General features: G+C 39.3%; 1 protein-coding gene across 1 annotated transcript in view; it reads right to left on the minus strand.

Moving 5' to 3' along the window:
* Window positions 1–1,453: 1,453 nt before the first annotated feature.
* The window catches only part of VSIG1 (V-set and immunoglobulin domain containing 1), a gene marked incomplete at both ends in the record, with an annotated part of 36,461 nt that continues 17,525 nt past the window's right edge, over window positions 1,454–20,389 (minus strand). The window contains 6 exons of the mRNA XM_080718968.1: window positions 1,454–1,763; window positions 3,097–3,238; window positions 7,450–7,566; window positions 8,183–8,338; window positions 12,355–12,553; window positions 19,452–19,559. Coding sequence (XP_080575094.1) covers window positions 1,454–1,763; window positions 3,097–3,238; window positions 7,450–7,566; window positions 8,183–8,338; window positions 12,355–12,553; window positions 19,452–19,559 — 1,032 coding nt within the window. The remainder of the gene's footprint in view (window positions 1,764–3,096; window positions 3,239–7,449; window positions 7,567–8,182; window positions 8,339–12,354; window positions 12,554–19,451; window positions 19,560–20,389) is intronic.

The raw sequence follows: 20,389 nt of genomic DNA on the forward strand, positions 1-20,389 counted from the left end.
TAGAAAAGCCAACATGAGAAGGCGGCAGTAAGTAGGGAATGGGGTGGGAATTGGGGAAGTCTAAATGAATGGTGTGTGCATGTATGCCTCTACCATCTTGTACACCATTGAGATGTATGACAACATTGCACCAATTAAAATTTTGTTTAATAAAGTATTTATCATAGCAGTCATCAAAATTAGATTTTTTGAGTATTATTTATTGAGTCTTAGAATGGGATTTAAAATATAATTGATTACAGAAATGCACAAGCAAGACTACCTATAAATTTCTTCAAGGTATGATGCAAAAGAAATATTATAAAAAAGCTTAAAAAGTGAAAAGAAGATATCAGTGCCTTTTAGTTATTTAGCGATATTTAGCATGTGTAAAAGAATAACATCTCTTTATCAATGTGGAATGTACCAATAGTAGTACATATTATTTAATTAATTGAGATTATCTAAAATAGATTTTAAGTGTTCATTTAGAATACTTTCCTTATATTCCCCTTGCAGATAGATAGCATCAAACACATCAATAACATAACAGCTTATTCAAAGCTAATTTTTATGTCACCTATGATATCAACAAGACTTTGTATTCACTGAAGAAAAATTGCATCTGTAATTGTTTACCTTATAATATGTAGAATTCAAAAATTGGATTCAAAAATTTTTTTCTGTGCTCAGATACTGCACATGAGTGATTCCTTGGGAAATCTAGCATGATATAAAGGAAGCATCAATTAAAGACTTGAGCAGTGGCACACACTTGGAATCCTAATACTTGGGAAACTGAGATGGGAGAATCACAGATTTAAGGACAGCCTCAGCAACTTAGTGAGACCTTGTTTCAAAATATAAAGTTTTTGGACTGGGAGTGTAGCTCAGATGTAAAATTCCCCTGGGTTTAACCCCCAGCACCCAAAAAGACTTGATTTAAAATGCTATGTGCCAATTAATTTGTTTCCTTTATATATTCCCCTCTGTTTTTTTTTTAGAACTTTTCCCTAACCTAAGAGATAATGTCAAATTATTTTCTTAATGATAAATAAAAAATGAATAGAGAAGCCTGAAAACTAGTCCTAGAAAATATACTAAATCTAATTAATGACACTTTGTCACATGCGCATATAAAACATCACAAAAATTGCTAAGTAGAGAAATAAGATTTTCTGGAATACAACGCAGATGCTATTACAAAACTCAACTGAATTAGGAATCATCTGCCTTGTAATTTTCAATGCTTACATGTTAGTAGAGATTTAAGTATTCTATATTGATAACGCAGGAACCCTTACATTTATTTAGTAGCAATTCTGACCGTTTATTTTGTATTGATGGTAAGAATGAGAACCTCTTTAGAAGGCTGGTCAGAATAGAGGGAGGAGGTGGAGGCTGGCTAGGTGACCTGAATTCCAAACACCAGCAGTGGGTTCCTTAGTGATGAATGATTTCCTGGAGCACTGGTCTAAGTCTTAACCACACTCTTTTCCTCATTGTACTGAGGCTCAACTACAACCTCTGGCTCTGCCTCTGGCTCTGGCTCTGGCTCTGGCTCAGGCCGGGGCTCAGGTTCCAGCTCCAGCTCGATCCCAGGCTCAGGCATTGGAATAGGCTCTGGGGTAGGCTGAGTGGTAGACTCTGGACGTGGGGACGGCTCATGGACTGGTTCCAAGTTGATAGCATGGTCTTCCTCATGAGTAGATGTTTCTAGCTGGATGGTATTTTCAGTTGGCATTGGTTCACTCTCTCTGGCTTGGTTTATCTTTGTCATTGGTCTGCAAGAAAGAAGATCCAGAAAAGAATGTGTTAGAAAAATATTAATTTTGAAACTTCACATGTAAGCCAGGCATAGCAGTGCATACCTGTAATCCCAGTACTTGAGAGGTTTAGCCAGGAGTGTCACAGGTTTAAAGCCAGCGTTAGAAACTCAGTGAGGCTCTCAGAAAATTATCATGATTGTTTCAAAGTTTTAAAAAATAATAATAATAAATAGGACTAGAGGTATAGCTCAGAGGTAGCATGCCCCATACCAAAAAATCCACATTACCTCCCCCACAAAAAAGAGTCATACACTCTGCAGCTACCGTGACTAGGTCTCAGAGTATTCAGGATATCTGTTAATTCTGATATTCTTTTTTTTTTAGCTACTAGGGATTGAAGCCAGAGGTATTCCACAACTGTGCTATACCCTCAACCCCATATTGATTGATTGATTGATTGATTGATTGATTATTTTGAAACAATGTTGCTAAGTTGCTGAGGGCCTCACTAAGTTGCTGAAGCTGGCCTTGAACCTGCCATCCTCCTCTCTTAGCCTCCCAAATACTGGGGTTACAGGCATATACCACTATTTCTGGCAAATTCTGACATTATGAATTTGTTGTCAGACCACATTTGTCCATTTGGGGCCTCAGAAAGTTTAGGTCTCACCAATATGATGACAGTTCAAGACCAGTGTTTAAAAGGTGGGAAAACCAATGTTAGGCTTAAAGAATATAAGAGTGTAATAAGATCTCTGAGGGATAAGTCCATAGCCCTGATGAATATCTATCTCTCATTTCCATCTGGCACAATGATTGACACATGGTTGGTACTCAGTATATAGTTATGGAAGCAGGAAAATGAACTGGTGGACAAAGGAATGAGTATAATCTACACTAGAGAAGAAATAGCAGTGGTTAAGAGCTTGGACTGTGAATAGTGCCACATTCAGACTTCTATGAGCCCTAGACATTTTGACCTCGTGGGCCTTTTGTTTTATAAAAGATATTTAACATTATCTTTATGACTGTGTTTTTATAAAGACAAGCCTGTCAATACTTAATCATAGAATATTTTCTTGGATCTAAAAAGGATTGGTGTGATGGTTAAATGACTGGATATACTTAAAATGCTTAGAACAGAGTCTGGCACACAAGGCTCAGTCAATGGTAGTCTTTATCATTCTTTTTATAACAGCAGAGAAGGCAAAAAGAAAGATCACACTGATGTCTTCTGCTAAAAGGAATGTTTAGAAATAGCTGGCTGGAAGCACCATGCTTGAGAACTGTTTCTGTTCAAGTAAAGACAGCAATCCAAATATTTGCATTCAAGTAGATGAGGGCTTACTCAAGTTCCGTGTTGGATTTATCATTCCTCTTCCTTTCTTTTTCTGTTATTTTGTTCCGCGCAAAGCAAACCAGGACAACTATAAGGGCGGCGCCTACCAGGGTACCAACCAAGGCACCAACGATGATCCCAACTTCTGGATCTGGAGGACACAAGCTAGTTGGTTAGTGCAGTGGAGTGTATCATCATCTTGTACATGTCTGTGACTGGTGGAGAATATCTGGAACATTCACTTATATATGCTAGGAGAATAGAGATCCCTAGAATTCTGCCAGTTGAACTCATAGTGGTTGATGAAAGATGACTCACTTGACTATGTAGCTTAACCATCGATGTTCCTACACATGAAGAAGAAAATATGCCTACTTGGGGCAGGCATCATTGATTTTTTAAAATAGTGAGAATTGAACCACTTAGCTGGCATTCTACTTCTAAGGTACACCTGCAGCCCTACTCTTTTTTAAAATTTTGAAACAGTATATGTTACTGAGGGCATCGCTAAATTGCTAAGGTTTTGCCTTGAAACCTGTGTCAGTTTCCCCTTTACTGGGATTACAGTTGTATACCACTGTGTCTGGATATACAAAAGCCTTTGATGTGCATTTGTTTGGAGAGAGAGACCATGCAACTGCAATCTAATTACCAGAAACATGTCTCTGCTATAGGCAGGGACATTTTACCAGGCTTTCTCAGAGCATAGGTGAAAAAGACCCCTAAAAACTTTTTCCCTGACAGTCTGTGCTCACCAAGGAGCCTGGCACATCCTGGCCACTGGAAGAAATACAGCCATTTTGGTAAACAAGCATCTGGTTTATTACATCAGTCTTTGGAAAAATTTAATGAGTGTGAGACAATCCAGCTGAGCAGCAGACCTACAAGCCAGGATATGTTGCTCCTGAGACAATATGTCTGGGTCATGGGCCGGCCCATCCCCATCGGCTTCCCCTCAAACAAGAATGGACTGCTTATACTTTGAGAAGGGAGGCCTGTTGAGTTATGTAATAATTCTCTTAACTTCGTATGATTGGAGGAATCCATGTACATAATTTAAAAAGTCAAATAGTTCTAAACTTCTAACATAAACATCAGTCCTCCTGTCCCACTCCTCCCCATCTCTGCGTCCCATTCACTAAAAACTACTCTTGATTTAAAAAAAATCTTCTTGCCCTCATGTTTCTATTATATTTGTCCTTAGTATGCTCTGCTACTTTCATTGTCCCCTTTTGACTCCTTACCCTGAAGTGGGAGAGTTAGCTCATTTATACTCATATGCCACCTCATTCCCCTAATAGAATATATCACATGTTTTATTTAGGTCAAAACTTGTAGTATTCTGACTCTACAAAGTGTTATTAAGAGCTGAGGAGCCTAATATACTATGATTTTTTTCTTGTACAAAATTATTTTGTGGTACTGGGAATTGAACGCAGGGATGTTCTACCAATCAGCTACATATATGTCCAGCTCTTTTTATTTTGTAACAGGGTCTTGATAAGTTGCTGAGGCTGGCTTCAAGCATGTGATCCTCCTGTCTCAACCTCTCAATTATGGAGAATACAGGCCTTCCCTGCCATGTCTGGCTTCTTGTATAACATTTTTGTGTGTGTATGTGGTACTGGAGATGGAATCCAGGAACATTCTACTTCTGAGCTACATCCCAATGCTTTTTATTTTTAATTTTGAAACAGGGTCTCACTAGGTTGCTCAGAGTCTCACTAAGTTCCTGAGGCTGCCCTTGAACCTGTGATCCTTCTGTCAGCTTCTCAAGTACTGGGATTACAGGCGTGCACCACCACTCCCTGTTTGAATAATTTTTTTTTTAATCTTTGCCCTGAGGTTAATAATTGCCTCATTTGGGGATTCACTTAGTTGTTTTTAAATGCATTATCACTAATGCCTGAACTCTGAGAAAATAATTAAATTCCTTTCAATCTAGGCGTGGTGGCGCTTGTAATCCCCGCACTTGGGAGGTGGAGACAGGAGGATCGCGCAGGTTCCAAGCCAGCCACGCTGCCTTAAGAGACTCTGTTTCCAAAAATAAAAAAGTATAAAATAGGTCTGCGAGTGTAGCCCAGAGGTAGAAGAGCTTCCAGGAACCCCAGTACCACCAAAATAAATAAATAAATAAATAAATAAATAAATAAATAAATAAATAAATAAATTCCTTTCAATATATTTAATCATACAATAAATCTATTTGTTTCTTATATTTTTTTCTCTCAGAGGCATCCTTTCTGGCATCTTTTCTCCTCTTTCTCCTGGACACACCAGTTGCCCTTATATGCCTACTGCTTTATTTTAATCCTTTAATATCCCCATTTTACAGATAAACAACCTTGGTGAGTTCCTTCAAGAAACAGCAGGCAAGCCGGGTGTGGTGGCGCACACTTGTAATCCCAGCATTTGGGAGTCTGAGGCCAGAGGATCACGGTTCACAGACAGCCTCAGCTACTTAGTGAGGCCTTCTACAACTCAGTGAGACCTGGTTTCAAAATAAAAAATAGGACTCGGGCGTGGTGGCGCATGCTTGTAATCTGGGTTTAGGAGGCGGAGATAAGAGAATTGCGCTGGTTCGAAGCCAGCTTCACTGGCTTAAGAGACCCTGTTTCCAAATAAAAAAAATATAAAATAGGTCGGGGAGTGTAGCCCGGAGGTAGAAGGTTTTCCAGGAACCCAGTACCACCAGAAAATAAAAATAAAATAGGGCAGGGGGTGTAGCTCAGAGGTCAAATGTCCCTGGGTTCCATCCCCAGTCCTGCAAAAAAAAAAAAAAAAGAAAGAAAGAAAGAAAGAAAGGAAGAGAAGCAGCAGGCAAAATTGCCCCTAGATCTGTAAGCATAATTGGTCCTTCTTAGATGTCCTATAGTTTCTGTGCAGAATTCTACTACAGCACTCATCACATTTTAGTTTTGTTTGTGCATCTAACTGAACTGTGAGCTCCTTGAGCATAGGACATATCTTTTCTGCATCCTTTATCTTCATCACTTAGGATAGTCCATAGCACATAGTAGATATTCAATAAATGATTGAGGAAAAAGGAAGAAAGAAAGGAAAGGGGAAAAGGAAGGTAATAAATAGAGGAGGGCCGGAAAATGCTGACCTTCATTGGAAAATAAATTACAAAGGAAGCAAGGCTCAAGTATAAATCCTAAATGTCTGTCCATCTGAAGTATGATTATATATCTGGGAATACTGAAAGGGATTGGGAAAGAGCTAAAGAAAAAATAATCATGATGAAATAATTGATAGTCACATAAGAAGGAAAGAGAAAGCTTCAGAACAAATAAAGAAGAAAGTTCAGCTTCGATGAAAAAACAGAAATCCTATGGAAAGTGTCATACCTGAATATAGCATACATTAAAACCCAAATTCAAAGTATGTTAAATGTTATTAGATGATGTTAAGTGATCATCAAGAAGTTTGTTAAGGCATTTCTCAAGAGGACTAGTCCCTGGATTGGCCCAATTTGAAAGTGTCAATGCCCATAAGCCTTATGCTTAGAAAGTAAATAAGTACCTTTGAATAAGGAACTCTGAGGTTTAGAGATACCCTGGCTCTGCCAGTTACTACTACTACTTACCTTGGGTAACTCATCTACCTACCTGAGCTTCAGTGTCCTCTTCAGCAAATGAAGGCTAATAACATATTCTGCCTCCAGAGATAGGATGGTTGCAAGGACTGAGTAGGTTAACACTCAAATAGTATCTGGCCAAGTATTTGGCACATAATAGTAATAATGGTAAATATTAGGAGCTGTGGTTGTGGGTGAGAATATTATTATTATTAGAGGCAGATTAACAAAGTTCCTGTATGTTTGACATAGCTGCAGTGTCACTTGAAATTTACCAACAGCATCATAAACAGAAATCCATTCTGATAACTCTCAATGAGACTGTTTTATTTATTGAATAGTAATATCTGCTTTTTGTGAAGTTTAAACAAAAAAAAAGTTTTTGGTGGTACCGGGGATGGGACCCTTTTACCTCTGGGCTACACTCCCAGACCTATTTTTATACTTTTTTTTAATTTGGAAAGAGGGTCTCTTAAGCCAGCAGGGCTGGCTCCAAACCTGTGCCATCCTCCTGTCTCCGACTCCCAAGTGCAGGGATTACAAGTGTGTGAGCCACCATGCCAGGCAAAAACAAATTTTTTATGTAAAGAATTTAGGAAACATGTTAAGCATTATGTATTAGCTATTAGGGTGGCCATTCATTCTGTCAACCTATAAATAAAGCACATGAATCTCCAGAAAGGCCAAAAGGAATAAGCAGAGATCCTAATTAATTTACTTGGCCAACAGGCCCAGGTTATTTGATTCAAGGAGAACCTGTTAAAGTTGTATGGTCAACTCACGGGATGTCAGATCGATTTCACAGGAACTATTGCCAACGATGTTAACAGCAATACACTGGTAGTAACCTTCTTCGATGTTTGTCAGATTTCCAATGATCAAAGTTCCAGTGGCTGGGTCTGTTGTAATCAGGAAATATATTTTTAAGATCTCTTACATGGGCACAGATCATGTCAATGTAATCAATCATTGACTTCCCACCTATTCCCTAACAATGACCTCTCGTTCTTGAGATTTCCAGGATCAAACTAGGCCTTTGGGATTGTTCCAAAGGCAGCCCATATTGGACAATGCCTAAAGATGGCTTCTAAAAGTAAGAGAGTAGACAATAGTACAATCTTATGTTGAAGACAGATACTGATTTTAAATCCCTCTCTCTAGCCGGGCGTGGTGGCACACGCTTGTAATCCCAGCATTTGGGAGCCTGAGACCTGAGGATCGCGGTTCACAGACAGCCTCAGCTACTTAGTGAGGCCCTCTGCAACTCAGTGAGACCCAGTTTCAAAATAAAGAATAAAAAATAGGGCAGGGGTTGTAGCTCGGAGGTCAAATGCCTCTGGGTTCCATCCCCAGACCCCCCCCCCCCCACACACACACACAAATCCCTCTCTCTGCACTCAGGAAAAAGAGAAGCTTAATCCCTAAAGACACGCATCCAGCCTCACACATGCTGTCAGCCAGCGCCAAAAACCAGGTCTTTTAGGTCTTGTACAGGCTGCCGATGGTTATACTTACTGAAGTTTTCTTGTACTGGCACGATGTTTTGTCCTTCAACTTTATACCAGTGGTACACTGGAGATGGTGTACCAAGCGCAGAAAGGCAAGATAGTGAAATAGTGTGGCCTAATTCTGGTCTTCCTTGGATGTTACACAAAGGCTTCGAAGGTTTTACTGAAAGGCAATGACAATTTTAATCACTTCCTCATTTTAGTTTTGAAAATATGTTTATTTTTTGAAAGAATGTAGAAACTTATTTTCATTATTTTCTGCTTGTACCACCAGATGGGAGTAGAGTACTTCAGGTGTGAAGATTTTCTAGTCAGAAGGCCATTAAGATTCAACTAGTGTCTCTGTTGGCCTACTCTCTAGATTTATAACCATAAATTTCTGCATTGTGTTTTAAAATATGCCTTTATTAAAGCAGTCAAATGTAAGCAAACACTAAAGGACTATGAACATAGGTATATTTTAAAAGCAGTTTTAAAAGAAAATAGAACTATTAAATACTTGGAACAACCTGTTTTTATTCTTTTAAAATTGTTTTTATTAATACTACATTTTTATTCCTTTATGGATTTTTTTTTATTTGTTCATTTGTGGGCAACACAAAAATGTTGTGGAAGTTTTGAATTTGCCTGTATTCTTCCCTCATCAACAGGGAAAGCCCATTTTGAGTATGCATGCTACATAATACTTCAGTCTTTCTTTATCCTTGGTTCATCAGGCATTTAATTATGTGTCTTCTGTGTGCCTGGCACTGGACTAGGCATGGGGACCCAAGAGTAACTTTGGCATAGTTCTGGAGTGAGGTAGGGAGAAGTGATGAGAAATGAAGTTAGACAGTTTTAGGACCCCTATCTCAGAGAGTTTTAGAGTCTAGGAAAGTTAAACTGATATCAAGAAGACCACAGAAGGAGTTTTAAAATAGGGTAGTGATGGTGCACATTTTAACATTTTAGATGGATCACTCTGAACAAAAAGGTAAAATGAAAAAGATTCAAGAAGTATTAAGAGAGTGGAGTCAACAGGACTTGGTGACCATCTGAATATGGGGAATGAGGAAGAGGGTGGGATCTATAGGACTCTCAGGCTTCTGATTTGGAGAGCTAAGTATGATCTTGCCATCACCTGAAATAAAGAACCCAGGTAGAGTAGCAGGTTTTAAGGGAAGGTTTTAAGAAATGAACAGAAATGAGTGATCATGAGGACAGTTTGGTATATACCGACTTTTAGTTGTTTATAAAAACACCTGAGTGATGTTCCATGGGAATCTGAAAACCACAATCTCTCCATTTATCTTACTGTGCACACCCTATTTTACCCTTAATCATATCTACAGATAATGATCTGAAGTCCTACTAAGAAGAATCAACATTCTTTTTTTAATTTGGATTTATTAAACCCTCCAAAGGCTGATGTTCTCTAAGACACATTACACCTTAAATGCTCAGCCCTCCAGCTCTTAACCGCGACACAGTAGTCAGAGCACACCTCTGGATCCACATAGATTACTGGCTCTGCAACTTTACCCTAGATGTGTTTGGGCAAGTTATCTAACTTACCAAACCTCAGTTGGCTCCTCTCTAAAACATGAATAAGAGATTATTAACTTCTGGCTGATCCAAAATTAAAGAACTTATATGAGGCCTTGCACATAGAATTGTTGTTGACCATAGATAGGATTAATACTTGCTACCAAAGTTCAGTCTTCTACCATTCTACTCTGCCATCTCAGTATCTAACCCTTTGTACACACAAGCAAATACATATAGCTGTAACTGTTGGAAACACTTCACTATCCCTATTTTAGAAGCAAGACTCTTGATGAAAAGAATTATTTCTCTATTTACCTCTTGATTGTCTCTTCTTTATCAATTATATCCTCAGATATAAAAAACTTGATTTACCTATCCAAACTAGGCGATTTACCCATGAATCCATTGCAACTAGCATTATATTCAGGTATTGCCTTTTTAAAAGATGAGTATTTTATAGCCTTTCAAGCCAAATAGAAAAAGTTGAAAAAATTAAATATGGGTGTTTCATTGCAGAAAAGACAACCGGGACTTCCAACCATATTATATATTAAAACCGGGAATGACTTGCACTTGTTTCTTCAGCCCAGATTAAAACCTAGATGGGCTTTTTAATTTTTTTAACAAAACACTTAGTGAATCACTTTGAACCAACTGCCAAACCTATATATTTCCTAAAACTACTGAATCAGAATTGAATTGACATTTTATCCAGTTAATGTCTCCAGCAGAACTTGGATATTTTTCTGGCAAAGCCATTGATCTACGCTTTAACTTTATTGCTTTCAACAGAACTGGAGTGGGAGGGGAAGCATCACCTCAGAAAGTAAATGAAAATGATTCAGTGTGTTCTCAAACCTTCTCTAAATTAATCATACTATTTTGTATGCCAAATTGCAGAAAGGAGATTATGCTCATTCCAAATGCATACAAATAATTATTCAGACTTGACCTGGGTGTTTTTCAGAGATTGATTTTCCAAGGTTGTCGTAACTAATGAAAATATCTCAAATGAATGGCTATCCAAACCACCTGGTTCTTTGCTTCTTGCTGTTTTGCTTCGGTGAAATTGTATTCTGCCACGTCAGTCCCTTTTCAGCCTGATGTTTTTGCATATCCTTCAACAGTGGTCAGCACAAAAGTCACTTTCCCCAGTAACCCCTCTCCAGCTCCCTTTTACATAACATTGAGCCTTTTAGCTCTTTAGCTTCCTTTCTTATCACCACCTAAAGCTTTTATGTTACATTTTTTGTTTCGCCCAATAAATTGAACTTTTAGGGGGTTTGGACCTTATCTTTCAATCCTCCCATCACCATTGCTTAGCACAACTGACACCTATGCTCGGGGTTTGTTGAATATTTTTCATGAATGTACAAGTAAATACATGGGATGAATGTTCATTGCTGCATGATGAAATGTCTCTGAAAGACACCGATACAAAAAGCCATTACTAAGGAAATATCAATATCTGCCTCCACGACTGACCTTCCTTGCTTCCTTGTCCTCACCTTGCTCCACCTATAGCAGGGCAAGTAGAGAAAGTACTCATAGGTGATGAAATTTGATAACTGTGAACAGCCGCTTCAACTTTTAGAGAAATCAGTAATCTTGAAATTTTCAAAAAAAAACTCAATTTATTAGATGCCTTTGTTTTTCACCCAATAAATAAAGACAACATTTTTGAGACTTCCTGAATAAACAAACCTTTAGTCTCTTAACATGCATGTGTCCTAACATACCTTGTTACCAATTGCTTTTTCAAGCAATTCAATTATAAAGTCACTGGTTTGATCTATTTTTCCTTTTCTAGGTGTATGTAGACAGGTTGAGAGGAGCAATGACTAGATCAGCACGATTTAGGGCCACTTAGAAGTGGACAATGGTTAGTCAATTGACTAGCAGTGAGAGGTGCCAATTCTTTAACATCACATCCCAGGGCCTGCAATGTCCTCTCAGAAATTGGATCACTAGAAATCATCAAAATTGGGAGCTCCCCAATGGCAGAAACTATACCTCCATCAGTGTAAACCTTATCTCTCTTGGAACAAAGTAGGCACTCAATAAATACTGAATAAATAAACTATTGCAAGTTCATTTTGAGAACAGTGATTTTCCCAATGCCATAGAATGAATATGTTTATATAAATAGCTTAATTCTGAGAAATGACTTAATGTGTGACCCTTTATCCAATTATCACTGGCGATTTTAAAAGGGAAACTCCTACTATTATTTGAAAGAGATTTAATGGTGGGAATCATGGTAGGCTTAGAAGAGGTAATAAGATGACAATTGCCTTCTTCAGGCAAGCCTAACTCTAGTAGAAATTTCTTTCTGAAAGTATTGCTAGTGTTCCTTTGGGAGGACAGTGAGTTGTTTCATCTATTCATTCCATGTTTCAGAGATAGGAATACCTGGAGGTTGGGTCATCTACTTTTGTTATTTTCGAAACCCTTGTGTTTGGAAATTGTTTCTACATGTTTTGTGAGTGATTTCTCAGTGTAACTGTATGGGTTGAGATGATAGCATGTCTCTATTTCCCTGGTAATAAAAAGAGTAGGGAAGTTGTTTACCCTTCAAGATTTAATTGGCATCATAAATCCGTACCCTGGCACATTCAGTGTCCTAAGTTGACCCAAGAAAAGTGGCCATACCTAAAACGGTGACGTTGATGATGCCTTGATTTTTTCCAACAAAGTCTGGTGGGTTGTTAACGTCACAGATGTAAATGCCACTGTCAGCTGGTTGCACACGCGATATGGTGATAGACGCGTTACCTGGTTTGGTGGACCCTACAATTCGATCTTTGAATTGCCAGAGGGCTGATGCTTGTCCACCTTCAGAATAGTAAATCTAGGACAGAAAAATAGCATAAATGAGAACTGGAAAGTGTTGAGCACTAGGATAAGCTACCTTAACGCTTCTTCTAGTCATATTACCTATAATAAAATGCAGCATCTTCCCACAGGGAACAGATCTTGTTTGCTAAGGATTTTCAACTCAGTGGGGCATCTCATTTTCTTACAGCTGTTCACAACTATTACCTCGCTTGTGCCTCAAAGCAGCTCTGTGATATCATCTGGGCAGGGATCAGTATGTCTATCTTACAGAGGAGAGGACAGCTTACAGCAGATAGGATCCAACTCTAAAGCTTCGTATATGAGCTCTAGATGCTCACCTGCTGAGTCTATCTGGAGGAAACTCATCATATAGAACACAAATATCTAATAGGAAACCAAAATCATCATTTTGAAAACACTTCCCACTTTTTTTATTTAAATTTACCTTACCCAGCAAGACTATCTGGTTTCTCTAGAAGTTCAAATGTCCATGTTCTTTTCATACACACATATTCCTTTGGAAAAGTAAAATTGGATTTGTTTGGCTTGTTAGAAATGTCAGATTTCAGAGTAAAAAGTTCTCTCAGAAAACATCTGGTCCTATATCCTTCTAGTAGTGCTGTGAGGATGAAATATGAGCTAGTGGATTATAAAACTGTGGCATATACACACAATGGAATTTTACTCAATCATAAAGAAGAACAAATTATGTCATTTTCAGGAAAATGGATGGAACTAGAAAATATGCTAAGTGAGATTAGCCAGTCACAGAAAGTGAATAGTTGTATGTTTTCTCATATGTGAAAGGTAGAGATAAATAGAATACCAAATGGACTTCAGATAAAGAAGTACAGATTCCTCCAATGGAGCTACAGAGGGGTTTTAGTAAAGGGAGAAAGGGGAAATGGGTGTAATGAAGGCATCAGTTCAAATAATGCTATATGTACATATATGAAATTACTAATACCAATCCCAATGATATGTACGAGGAAGAGAAGGGAGTGGAGTAGGATTAGAGGTAAACACACCAAGTATTATGTGCATATATGTTCCTATCATGGCATATCTCACTACGATATATAATTACATCGAACTGATAAAAGTATATCTAAAAAATGAAATGTAAGCTAGTGAAATGTTTAGGAAGTACTTAGTGAATCATAGCTACCATCTTTCTCTGTATGGCAAATAATGGAACTAAGCTACAGAGGGATTAAAATGATTCATGTGAAGCCACATGGATTTGTTTCTTATTCATTAATTATTATTACATTTTATTATTATTTACTAGACTTAAGAAAGATCTGGATTCTAGTCTCATCTCCACTAAAGATCATGGGTACATAGAGAATAACTGGTCTATGGGAACTGGGAGAACAGTGTGAACATGGTAGAAAGAGGCCTGATCTGAGTGGGAGTCAGTTGACCTGGGTTTCAGCCATTGCCTGCCTCTTATTGTGACATAGTCGGGGTAGGTGGCCTCTAGTTATACCTCCATGGCAACTTTCTCTGGACAAGAAGCAAAGTAGTTTAATCTCTCTAGCCTTTAGTTTTCACAAGTATGATATGCCTTCCCCAAGAACAGTTAATTTTGTTGATGTTAGATGGTACTTCCATGAAAACCTACTAATTCAAATGTATATTAGAAATAGACATAGCTAGCATATCAAATGTATGACTTTATGGATATTGTTGCTTAGGGTGGAGCTAAGGTAGATTTTTTAAAAAAGATTTTAAGAAACCAAGTCAGAATAAAAGTTAAATAATTAATAATCTTGGTAATACACAAATATGAGTAGAATTATGAAGATGATACAAGAGTGACTATAACGTGGAGATTGCTGGGCTATATAATCCCTTAGGTTTCTTCAAAATATCCATACCCTGTGTACACACTTACAGTTCAATTCGTTGACTCCTTTTACTTCACAGAAGAAACTAAAGCCCAGAAAGTTAGAAAAATATCTCAGGCAAAGTTAACAGTTGAAACAGGACTAGAACCCAGTTTATCTAATGTTTCATCCAGTACACTTTACCTAATTGACCAAATAAGGGGAGAAAACAATCATAAAATCAAGATACTGTCCAGATGAACTCAAATGTCTTCTTCGGTAAGCAGAAAGACTAAAGATTTTTAAACTATCACAGAAAAGTAGATTTTGAGAAAAAATTCAAAGAAATGAGCATATTTAATGGGAAAATAACTCATCTCTTCTCTGGGTTTTTTGGCATTAACATGTTCTTTCCTGCCCTAAATGAAAACACTTTTAAGCAATTCATTCATTTACAACTACTAAAACCACAGACTTTTGGCCCAGGGTGATCTTGTTTGACTTACAAATTAGAAGGCCAGTATTAGTTTAAAGTTTTCAAGTGGGACAAGAGGAGGTTCATTCATCAAAGATCTTTTACCTTCATTTGACTAATTGACATTAGGCTTATTTATTTTCTAATCAACAATTTACGGTCATGTTGTCTCTTACCTGGAACACAGCCTGCCGTCCCTCCAGAAAGCCCCCTAGGACCTAAACATGGCCACTCCCTCTGCTCCTAAGGAGACTTGGGCCAGCTCAGCTCTGTTTTATACTGATGCCTGATGACATCATAATGAAATGCCACCCACAGTAAGTCACAAAGAAGCCAGATGAAAGAGGCCAGTTTGTGCAGGGATCAGGGGCCCAAGAGCATGTGTTTTAGACCAGGATTAAGACATGAAAAATAAAACACTGTAAAAATCTTTTAGTTGGGAATGAATTGGATGAAATTAACAAATAAGCAATAAGGCCCCGGGCTTGTAACTTAACCATGATAAGGACTTTCACCACCTACACCATGGGACATAGCTCTTCACCCTGCAGTCTAATCAATTTCCCCTCTCACAAGTGACACTAAATGGTAGGCAAAGTAATATTGTATCTCTAAAATCAACTTGTCCTCAGGGTGCTGTGTGAGAGGGTATGTGGCTAGGCAGCAGTCAAACACACAGATGCAAGGGCTTTCTCTTAGGGGAAGTCCACTTGGTTATGCTGTCTTAGTAAAGAAAAAAAACAAGCTGGGCGTGGTGGTGCACACTTGTAATCCCCGCACTTGGGAGGCTGAGACAGGAGGATCGCACAGGTTCAAAGCCAGCCTCAGCTACTTAGTGAGGCTCTCAGCAACTTAGTGAGACCCTGTTTCCAAATAAAATATAAAATACGCCTGGGAGTATAGTACGGAGGTAGAAAGCCTCTGGGTTCTACCAAAAAAAAAAAAAAAAAAGAAAAGAAAAAGAAAAAGAAAAAGAAAAAAACAACGAACGAGTCATGTTGGCACACGCTTGTAATCCCTGCACTTGGGAGGTGGAGACAGGAGGATAGCGCAGGTTCGAAGCCAGCCTCGCTGGCTTAAAAGACCCTGTTTCTAAATAAAATATAAAATAGGTCTGAGAGTGTAGCCCGGAGGTAGAAGGGTTCCATCCCCAGTACCCCCAAAGAAACAAGAAAAGAAAAAAAAAAGAAATGTTTTCCCAAAACTGCTTATCTAACCACACAGGAAGGATTGCAGCAAAAGAATAACTGTTTCAAAAATCAAAGCTGAACAATGGCCAAAGCCCAACCCATGATTCTGTGTACCTTATACACTTTTCAAAAACAGAATATTGTCACTATAGAGTTCAAAGCAATTGAGGCCCAGGAAAAGCCTCAGATATTCAACAGGCCACATCCTTAGTGTATGCGGGTGTGGGGGTATCTACTCTAAGAAAATCCACCCAAGCATTCCCTTAAGGAGTGCTGTTTACTTTTTTGCCCCTTTGCCCTGTGTGCCTGTGTTCATGGCAGACAGCTCTGCTTTCTACAAAGGTCCTCTACTCTTCCCCCCACCCTGTGATGCTAGAGGCTAATGCGTGGATTCACAATAGTACTGTTATTATGAGACCCTCATCGAGATCACTTGGTATTTGTTTTCTAAGGTTAAAGAGCCTTCAGGAGCTCAGTGGATTTTGGAAATACAGGAAATGTTGGGAGGGACTGGTGGCTAAAAGTAGGATCATAAGGGTTAATAGGGACTGTGGTGGACTGGAGTCAGTGCAAACTGGGGAAACAGAACACTGGGCTGGCCAACCACAGTACATCCACTAGTCAAATATGGCCCCAAAACCTCCAGGTTGCAAACTGAATAATAACAGGGGAGAACACTGAGCCTCCAGTGAGGAAGTGTCTTTCCCAAGGTCACAGGATCAATTTACAGTCAGACTTGAATTCACACTTCCTGAATACATGAAGCTGGCACTCCCACTCCTGTCAGAGGGAAGGAAGATGATTCTCAGGAAGCCTCCCCTTTGGGGCCATTCAATCACCTACACCAATCTGACCTTCTTCCCACTTATTGCTACTATTCCTTGGCCTGGTGCGTCCCACACTGCCCATATTCACCACACATGCTCTCCATATGGCTGGCTACAATGCAGTCCCCTGAGTTCTTTGCAGAGCAGCCTTTTCCAAAACTCCTGCTGTGTCAAGGTCCTTGCCACACAACGCTGTGCAGCTGAGAGCCAGATTTGATCTAAAAGATGCTTTCTCAACTTTGTGCCACTGCTCTTAAACTAGAGGCTAGGTTTCTAAACAAGAGGAGCTGAAAGAATTCCATCTCCTTTCTATTTGAGCCAGAGTTGGAATTACTAAATCATTTTAGCTTCCAGAACTGCTTTTGTTAGTGTGGTCCTGGGGATCGAGCCCAAGGACATTTTACCCGTGAGCTATGGGCCCTTTCCCCACAGATTGATTTTTTTTTTTTTTTTGTGGTACTGGGGATTGAACCCATGGTAACTTAACCTCTGAGATATATCCACAGTCCAATTATTTTTAAATTTTGAAACAGGTTCTTGCTATTTGCTGAGGGCCTTGCTTAATTGTTGAGGCTTGTCTCAAACCTGTGATCCAGAGCTGCTTTTTCAGGTTTCTTTGAAAGACAGGGAAGTCCGCCGCAAACCATCTGTTCTTCCCCTTTCAGTTTCTTGCTTTCCAGTATTGCTCATAAGGTGATGAGCCATGGGGATAGGATAAGGTGGCAAAGATCTCAAGCCTAGAATTTTCTCTGGCCTGTACTATCAGTGCTGGTGTTATACACGGAAGGAACAACATACCAAATGAAAGGTTCTGCTGCCCCCAATCTACGTCCTTCCAAGCCTGCCATTTGCCTGAGATAGCCAATGTTTCAGTGACTGCTTTGTGCTACTTTCTGGTGAAGTCATGGAAGATCCCTGCTTAAGTGTGTTTCTTTAGAAGACAAAGTATAAGCTTTTGCCACTCCTTAGCATCTTAGTGTTAGATTCATTTATCAGGCTTGGAAAGTATAGACACCTGAGGTAATAGAACACAAAATGGATAAACTTGGTGGGGAGAGAAAATTTGTAGTGTTTTTCAATAAGGTATTTTGAGGGGACAATTTGTTGTATTTCAGGATATTTAACATCTCTAGCCAGTACCCACTAAATGCCATTATTCACTTCCACTTCTAATAAATCAATACATTCTCTATTAAAAACTGCCCCTGAGGTGTTGGAACCCCCACACCAATATTAGAAAAGCATTTAATGTAAGGATATCTGTAGAGATCCAGGCAGGTTGAAAAATCTGAGAAGCCAGAGAACACAAGGATACTAGGTCCTGGGAAAGAAGTTGAATTTATGCATGTGTTGGGAATATGAGGATGGCAAAGTGTTTCTTCCACTGTAAATAACCAGGAAGAGCATTGTCTAAGAGAACCATATTAAGCAGGGTCAATGTGTAGTCAGTTCAAGGGTAAGTGAGGTCTCTGCATTTTTTTTTTACCAGTAATAGGCTACATGGAAGAAGAGTCTATCTGTGTGGTCAGAGAGGCACCAGAACACCCCAAACTTCCACACTAGCTTGCCTATATCAAGCCTAGGATTTTCAGCCAGGATTCCCTCCTGAAGAACTGACTGTCTGAGGTTGTTAATAGTTCCTGAGAGGGGAACTTCTCTGAGAGGGACGATGCTAATCAATGTCCTGGCCTCTGGACCAGCAAACTTAAGAAGTACTTCTGCGGTTTCCATTCATCAAAAGAACTCCTTGGAGGGGACAGTTAGTACGAGATAACATTTGCCACTGGTTACTAAGAAACATGTTTCCAAATTAATTGTTAGCATGTATGCAAGCGCATGCACATGTGTGTGTGTGTGTGTGTGTGTGTGTGTGTGTGCGTGTGTGTGTTACTGGAGATTGAATCCAGGAGGGACATTCTAACTATAAACTCTATTTAATTTTTCATTTTGAAATAGGGTCTTGCTAAGTTGTGGAGGGCCTCACTAAATTGCCAAGGCTAGCCACATACTGGCAATCCTGTCTCAACTTCCCAAGTACTGGGATTACAGGCATGTGCCACCATGCCTGTTTGTCAGCTGTTATTTTTTTCTGGCATTGGGGACTAAATCCAGGGGCATTCTACCTTGGAGCTATATCCTCAGTCCTATTTTATATTTTTATTTTGAAACAGGGTCTCTCTAGGTTTCTGAAAATCTCTTCACATTGCTGAGGCTGGTCTTGAACTGCAATCCTCCTATCTCAGCCTCCCAAGTACTGGGATTAGATACATGTGCCACCATGCCCAGCCTATCAGTTGCTCTTTTAACACAATCATTTGGGGAAGGAAAAGAAGAAGAGTATGTAGGCAAGAGCTGGCCATTGCCCTAATTGAGGCAGCAAAAGGGTCCTGAAGCTTTTGGGTGAGGCTGAAAAGAGTTCTAGACATGGATTTGAGAAGGTAAACTGAAGACTTCCCTGGTTGGTCAAAGGCTTTTGCTGACCTGGATTGTTACCAGACTCTCCCATCCCACTCCTAAAGCTGATGCCAGTGCCTTAGAGAGTCCACATAGTGCAGGGGTCTGGTAGTCCACCAATAGGCGTTCTTACCTGAGAAGTCCAGCTACATCTTCCCCGAGCGTCTCTTGAATGCGCCATTTTTAGACACTGACTGACTCCCTTTTTCTCCATACCCTCAGTATTGAGGCACGAGCTGTGCTGTGTTTGAGCAGAAACGGGTGGATCTGAGAGCCGAATGCTACATGATATACTGCTACCTCAACCCAGGAGTTGAATTGAATCACTCAGTGGTCAGTCTGACAACATCTTGCTCCCATAAGTCACGGAATTGTCTAGTAACACAGCGGTGTCTTTTCAACATCCCCAAAATGTCCTACCAGCAATCTTTAGATCAACATACAACATGCTGTACAGAATTTCAAATACATGAAAGTGGTCAAAGAGGAAGGAGACCTAAAATGGAGGCCAAATCTCACTTTGAAAAATATACTTTCTCAACCAAGGGTATCTGAAACCTGTTGGCTGAGTGACTGTCTGTTCAGGGATGAGAAGCCACAAAGAAAGTGTCTATCCACTCCATCTAGTCACATGGACCTGGTAGACAGTGGACTGGGAGCACATTTTAGTCTAGGATGTCCCTAAAGAACTCTATTTCAGCTGTTCAGTTATACTGTTATACTATATCTTTTTGGGCTGGATTTCTTATACTATATCTTTTTGGGCTGGGGCATGAGTGGGATAAGGACTTTGCAAAATCACAAGTTTATGCATGGTGATGCTAATAGTAATAGCTCACATTCACTGAATGCTTCCAGTGTGGAAGGCTTCCTAGCACTCCACAAGTATCAGCTCTTTTAATATCCTCATTAAAGCTATGAGGGAAGTAAGTAGCCTCATTTTACAGATGGAAAAACTAAACCTTTGAAAGGTAAAGTGACTTTTCTAAGGTAATATAGCCAGTAAGTAAGACATAGATCAAGGAGTAGAAGTGACATCCATCAGAAAAAATCCACTGGGGCTCCTAAACT

Source organism: Muscardinus avellanarius (genome assembly GCF_963383645.1).
Source record: "Muscardinus avellanarius genome assembly, chromosome: X".
In the NCBI taxonomy this organism is placed as follows: Eukaryota; Metazoa; Chordata; class Mammalia; order Rodentia; family Gliridae; genus Muscardinus; species Muscardinus avellanarius.